At 36.2% G+C, this 7,399-nt stretch overlaps 2 protein-coding genes across 2 annotated transcripts; both read left to right on the top strand.

Moving 5' to 3' along the window:
* Positions 1-640: 640 nt before the first annotated feature.
* On the top strand, positions 641-3,080 carry ifit9 (interferon-induced protein with tetratricopeptide repeats 9). Its single transcript, XM_084433589.1, has 2 exons — positions 641-692; positions 1,305-3,080. Exons 1-2 carry the CDS (start codon positions 688-690, stop codon positions 2,701-2,703), a joined length of 1,404 nt encoding a protein of 467 aa, XP_084289715.1. The 5' UTR covers positions 641-687; the 3' UTR covers positions 2,704-3,080.
* Positions 3,081-4,676: 1,596 nt separating this feature from the next.
* On the top strand, positions 4,677-6,788 carry ifit10 (interferon-induced protein with tetratricopeptide repeats 10). Its single transcript, XM_084433588.1, has 2 exons — positions 4,677-4,764; positions 5,227-6,788. The coding sequence occupies exons 1-2, from the start codon at positions 4,757-4,759 to the stop codon at positions 6,659-6,661; spliced, it is 1,443 nt and encodes a 480-aa protein (XP_084289714.1). The 5' UTR covers positions 4,677-4,756; the 3' UTR covers positions 6,662-6,788.
* The last annotated feature ends 611 nt before the right edge of the window (positions 6,789-7,399 follow it).

Here is a 7,399-nt window from a genome sequence, read left to right as displayed (position 1 = left end):
AACAGGCTACTGCAGATGCTGAAACGAGTCAAGATTTTTGCTACGTCAGTTGGAGTTGTCACACACGACAGTGTGCTTGTGAAAAAATGTGTAATGGAAAGACAGACAGACAGACAGACAAAACAAACAAACAAATACTATAGGCTAGTTAGCTAAAACTACACCGCACATTAAAAATATAGCCCACTAAATGCGAGAATGTAATTTATTAAGTTGAGTTACTTATGATAAAATTATACATAGGCTATTGCATTACAGGGAAAAATGTGCAGTGTATAGGCCTAATATGAAAAATAAAAATGTATGATATCCAAGTGATGTCTATTTTAGATTTATCTAGGCTATTTAAACAGTGTTTAGAATCCTACTTTACCTAGGCTACTTCACAATTCATTTCATTTCATTTCATTTCATTCATTCATTCATTCAACAAGATAACCGACAACCGTACAATAAATGAACAATATAGGCTACGTCATAGGCTACCGTATGGGTTAATGACATATAAAAAAATCAAAAGTGATTTTCGCTTTCGTGATACGCTGTAAAAGAAGATGTGTTGTTCTAAAAATTTGGAACAACACATCTTCTTTTACAGAAAGCGAAACTTATCTCTCTCTTTTTTGCTTTCGGTTTCGTGACGTCGAACCTTTTTTCGTCGAACAGAAAAGAACACATCCTCGTGAAATGAGGTAGGAGAAGCACCTATTGCAACATTTATAAACGTGTAGTTAAAATTTATCCTATTGCATTTGCATGTGCTAATAAAATAATGCTGTCTAAAACACACCTACGAAAGACCGAATAGCAGAATGTCAACATAGCCTAATTTCTATGTTCTTTGATTAATATAAAGGCCTATATATCGTAGTTATTATATCCATAACACTTTGCAATAGCCTAATGTTCATTAGTTAACATTATAGTTAATGTTTTTGTAATTTGTTACAGTATTAATCTTTGTTAATGTTATTTAATAAAAAAAAAAACAGTTGTTCATTGTTTGTTCACAGTGCATTAACTAATGTTAACAAATACAACCTTTGATTTTAATAACATATTAGTAAATGTTAAAGTTAATATTTACTATGATTAATAAATGCTAAAGAAGTTTTGTTCTTAGTTCATGTTAACTAAGGTAGTTAACTAATGTTAACTAATGAACCTTATTGTAAAGTGTTACCATTATATCTTTAGCATATCTAAATTAGTTTTGCAAAATAATATGAGCACATGCTATTGTTAATCCTAACAAATTCCTCAGTTATGAAGAGATTGTTTATTTCTTTTTCTCATGTCTCCAGCAACGAAAACATGGAAGCAAAGCTCAGGCAGCTGGAGTGTCTTTTTACATGGGGTGTAGAAAAATCAGACATAAGGGATTTGAACAGCTTACCAGACAAACTCCATGACAGGGTCACATTTTTTCCCCAAAAGTACCATGCCACGTATTTCAACCTTCTGGCTTTTATTAGCCACTTGGAGGGTAAAACCGAGACTGCGCTGGACTATCTTCAGAAGGCTGAATTGGCATTAAAGGAAGACAAGCAAAAGGAAGCTGAGTTCCTGGTGACATTCTCCAGCTTTGCATGGGTGCACTATCACTTACAGAGGCTAAATGATGCAGACGATTACTTGAACAAAGTGAAAAGTATCTGCAAGGACATAACGGGTTCATCAGATTACTCCTGCAGCTTGCCCGTAGTACATGGTGAGAAAGCCTGGAGCTTTCTGAGACTTGGAGGAACATTCTATGAGCAAGCAAAAGAGAGTTTCTCTAAGGCTCTTGAGGCAGAACCAGACAACATTTTGTTTAATGTGGGCTACGCAATAGTGCTTTACAGGATAGACGGCATAAACAAAGCAGAAGACACTGGAACAGTCACCCAACAGCTTAGAAAAGCTCTCAGCCTGGAGCCCACAAACACTGAGATCATGGTACTTTTGGCTCTGAAACTCCAGAGGTCAAGAAGACAGGAAGCCCAGAACCTTATAAAAGCGGCCCTCCGGATGTCTCCTGGTGTTCCACAAGTAACCAGATACGTTGCCAAATACTTCAGGGCCGAGGGATCCATTGAAGAGTCACTGTCTGTCCTCAAGATGGCAGTAGAGCTGGCTCCAAACTCCTCTTTTCTGCACCATCAAATTGGCCTTTGCCATAAACAACAGCTTATTCAGATGTCTGAGGAGAGGAGGGCCGGGAGGCACATTCCTGAGGCTCAAAAAGCCTCTAAGGTGGCTGAATGTATCCATCACTTCTCAAAGGCTGTCGAGCTGAAGCCTAGCAATATTTATGGCAAAGTGAATTTAGCAACGGCATATGGTGAGAACCGGCAACTTGGAAAGGCAGAGAAGATCTTTAGCAGCCTGATAGATGACAAAGCTCTCAGTGAGTCTGATAAGCAGCACTGCCACACATGCTATGGTTTGTTCTTGCTTTACAAGAAAAAGAATGAAGACAAAGCAGTCGGTCAGTTCAAAGCAGCATATATGATTCCAGCCAACACCTATGAAAGGAAACAAGCTGGCAAGAAGCTCAGACTGATAGCAGAGAGGAATCTCAAGGCCAAGAAGAAAGTCAGAGAAGCATCTGAGATTTTGGCCTTCATATCTTCTGAAGACAAGCAGGAGACACAAGCAAAGGAGTATTTGCCCAGCAGCAACACTACTCATAATGAGGAGCTGTCAAAAAACTTGTGCTAAGGCACTGAAATCGTAACTAATTTCTTGCTTGTCCATATATTTATCAAAAAAAAAAAAAAAAAAAAAAACGTATATAAGGCTATTAAAATATAAGGCTACTAATATTTACTTATTCATTTACATTTATTTATCAGATGCTTTTATCCAAAGCAACAAATGAGGAACATTGCACACTATTCATAAGCGCTAACAATATTTGCAGGACACAATGTCATAAGCTAGAACAGTACAAAATAGCAGAAATAAAATTAAAAAAAGAATAAAACATTACTTAGTCTTACTAACCCGACTAACTCTACTAACACTAACCAATCTCAGACCAGCACTGCTTCTCAGTCAAACATCAAAATAAACCAAATTATCAAACAATCTAAAAATACATATCTGGAACATTGGGATCAGGAAACTAAAACACAAAGTAAATTACAATTGACGAAATGCACAGAACGTTCTTAAGAACTTCCGCAATTATATAAGCTAGCTTGAAAACTTCTGGTGAAATGTCACTTGTTGGTGTGTCGTTATCGTCAATGTCCTGAGGGAGCTTTAACAGCATCAGTAATGTAATACTTAGTTTATAATCAGAATAAAGTCACTTTAATATTCAGGCCTAGCATTACTAGCATGAATAGTCAGGCCTAGCGTTACTGTGGAAGCAGAGCAGGGCTGAGAGCCAGAGACACGTTGCTGTTTTTATTACACATATATAAGTCAGCCTCTGCCGCCCCTTTTGCTTTGTTTTTTATGCATATTTTATGATCAAAGTTATGATTAAATAATATTTTATTATCAAATTACCTTTATGATTGAACTAGAACTTTGTTACAGTAAAGTGCACAATCCGTAAAAATAGGGCACAATGTACTGTATTAATTTAACAGAATTTTCCGTATTTCTTTATTTTGCACTTCAATTACGTTGTGTTTTAGGGATAACTAGGGAGATACTTCTGCATGTGCCACAATTCCAAATTGTACTTCAAATCTGAGGTGTACAGGGTGAACGAGACTGCATGGGGAGAGTGATGCAGTGCTGTTTTACTTGGTCAAAACAATCTAAAATATGTTTGAGTGTGGTGAAAGTTGTTATAACGTGACTCATGTGCATTAGCTTTGTGGCTGGTATGAGACACTTGTTGCACATTGCAGTAAGCTAGATCGATATTAGAATATCATATTTAAAAAAAAGCTGCATGGCTTGTGTTGCTAAATGGAATGCAATTCATTGTAAAAATATATTGTATGGTGGAGAAAACTCTGTAGAATCTTTCTGATTATGCTATGTTAACCACTTGACAAAATAGTGTTGTCTCTAAAGCATGGTACAAACATGTTACTTGCGGTAAATCAAGCGATTTAAACAATATGACTTCCACATTGAACTATATAACAATGAATTGTTTTCTGTCTATAAAAGTATCCATAGTTGCTAACCTGTCTAATAAAATGCATAACATATGAAGCATCTTTGTTGTTTCCATGGTTTCTACGAAAAATCAAGGGTATAGCATGGATATGACATCATTGACAGGCGATGCAATGACACGGGCCGTTACACTGGTTAAAATAGCTGATTTCTCTGTGGATTTAAACATTGTAGGAATCATTTGGGATAATGTAAGTACAAAAGTCAACTAAATATATAACATTGTTTTAGTGTTTTTTGGATATATTTTAATCCAAAAATATTTTGCCTTTAACAGATATCAGAAAGTAACAAATAAAAGACACAGTGTATATATATATATATTTATCTGTTACTTTCTGATATCTGTTAAGCCTCATATCTATAGCTGAACATGACAGTAAATGAGACAATTAGATATGTAGAAAAAGCATGACACCAGATACCAGATGACTGAGAATGGTTTAGACCATCCTTTATTTATCTAGCAAATCACACATCGCCTGAGGCAGCCTTTAGCTCTCTCTTTCCAAATGTATTCAGCCAAGGTTTCAGTTTCTATTCTGAGTTTGACCCTCCCATTTCTTGGAGAGGACAATAAAGCCTGCCCGCACTATCCTCATCAGAAACATTTATCGCACAGACGTCGATGTTGAGGTAAATATGTCTACAATTACAAAGGTTTTCAGTTGACCTACACAATTTTTAAGAAAAGTTATTTATTTAGGCTACGTATTGTTGCATTATTTTCCTTTTGATTTTATATCTGATGCCATAATAAGTAACCCATTTATTTATTTATTTATTTCAAATCTATGATACATATCTGTAGTAAACAGCACAGCATACAGAAATATACTTTTGCAAATTGAAAATATAGTTTGCCAAAGTGTAAAATGTACTTTAAGGGGCAAGAAAATGTCAAATTTTTGGTGAAAAGAAATATATTTAAATAAAAAATGTATTAATAAAAATAGCGAAAATACATGAGAAAATACAAGTAACTACAAATAATACACTTTAAAATCGATATTAGATCTCTATCTCTATCTATTTTTGGAAAGTTTTTGCATATTTTGAATATCTTTCCATATGGGAATTTACTTTTCGTTTTTTCAGTATGGAACCTGAGAGAACATTGAGAACAAAACTTCACCAGCTGGAATGTCACTTCACCTGGGCTCTGATAAAAGATGATATAGATCTAAAGGATGTTCTCAATAGACTGCAGGAACAGATTAAAATGGACCTTGGAAAGAAAGAAAGACTTGCCCGAACTTACAGTGCTTTGGCATATGTCCAGTTCCTTCTGGGGTTTCACGAGGAGGCACATAACAACCTCATGACATCCGTGGAGCTCCACACAGAATGCCAAAGGGATGAATTTCACAAGACTCTGATTGTAACTTATGGAAACCTTGCCTGGTTAAACTACCACATGAAGAACTACACAGAGTGTGAAAGTTACCTGAAGAAACTTCAGAAGATAAACGAAACATTTTCAAAAGAGGCTTCATCTGTTCCAGAGGTGCTTGGTGAGAAGGGATGGACTTTTCTTAAATTCTCACAAAAATATTACAACAGAGCCAAAGAATGTTTCAGGAAGGCTTTAGAATTTGAACCAGATGAAGGCGAGTGGAACGCTGGTTATGCCATTGCTCTGTATCGCACCGAATTCGAGAGTATGGAGCACACTTCGGAGGATTCGCCAACAATCAAGCAACTGAGACGGGCCATTGACAAGAATCCAGATGACGATGTTCTTAAGGTCCTCTTAAGCTTGCGACTGATTGTTTACAAGAAGAACAAAGAAGCTGAAAGCTGGGTAGAAAAGGCTTTAGAAAGATCTCCAGATCACCCACATGTAAACCGATATGTTGGGAAATTCTTCAGGAATCAAGGGTCTACGGACAGGTCGATCACTCTGTTGAAGCGAGCGCTTGAACACTCACCCAATTCAAGTTTCATACATCATCAGTTGGCTCTCTGCTATAAGCAGAAGAAAATCCAACTTCATCTGGAACAAAGTCACCATGCCAAGGGTTCAAGAATTCAACAGACTCGTGATCAATGCATCTACCATTTAGAAAAGGCTACCAGCCTGATGACCTCATTCGTTTCTGCAATGAGCGACCTAGCGCTGCTGTACGGAGAGAACCACAACATGCCTCGGGCTGAGGAGCTGTTTCAGGTCACTTTCAAAACAGCTGAAGAGAAAAACGATAATTTACATGTGGTTCATTTTTATTATGCTGAATTCCAGCTACACTGCCACAAATGTGAGCCATTAGCTATCAAACACTACATGAAATGTCTGAAGATGAGCCCGAATTCAATCGAAGGGAAGAGAAGCGGCAGAAATTTGAAGTGCATCGCTGAGAAACGGATTCGGAGAAAATCGCAGGAAGGGGAGGCTTATGGGATACTAGGGTTCCTTCATAAGGAAAAAGGAGAGACACGTCAAGCCATTGAGTGCTATGAGAAAGCTCTGAGTTATGAAGACAAAGATGAGTTCCTCAGTAACCTGTGTGCACTCAGGCTGTCCTTACAGTAAAGTCATCACAAATGATATGATTATACAATTATGCAATATGCATTTGTGTGTGCTTCACGAAATGGCACTTTATGACTATTTATGACTGTATAAAGGAGATTAAGAAAAATATTGTCCGAATATATATAATATATTGTATGTTTTAAGATTTGACTTAGTTGTAAAATATTAAACATTATGTCATAGGCTACTTATAAACTGTCATACTTTATTCAAAAGGCACTTTAAACTAAGAGTTTGAAAGCTGAAATAAAATAAAATTCATAATGTATACAATGCTTGTTTGTTTGTCTGTTTTTTATTTATTGTCCATACAGATCAAAACCTATGCTGCAGTTACAAAGTTAAACAGTTTCCTTTCAAATCCCTAAGATAGTCTAATGTAATGATTGCATTTCAATGTGGCATGCATTTTCTTCCATACATCAGAACATAAAAAAATCATTAATTTAATGCTATCACGTGCCCTCCATAAAAGAAAACATAAATCAGGAGCTGGTAAAAAACAACATTTCCTTTAAAACTACCATCCAGAGACCTCGATCAATACAATCCAAATGACAGCCTCACCCACGGATATTCAAACACATCCTAAATATTTAATATTTACAGAGCGTAACACAGTGCTGTATTTGATTACATTTTGAGGTGTAGATTGAGTGGATCATATTTCATTCTGGCACAAATTCTACATTGTAAACTCAAGTGTTGCTTTTTAATTATGGCACAATTTCTTCA

This window comes from Rutilus rutilus (assembly GCF_951802725.1).
Source record: "Rutilus rutilus genome assembly, chromosome: 16".
Classification (NCBI taxonomy): domain Eukaryota; kingdom Metazoa; phylum Chordata; class Actinopteri; order Cypriniformes; family Leuciscidae; genus Rutilus; species Rutilus rutilus.
Note: the sequence above shows the minus strand (reverse complement) of the source record. Positions and strands in the feature narration are given on the sequence as shown.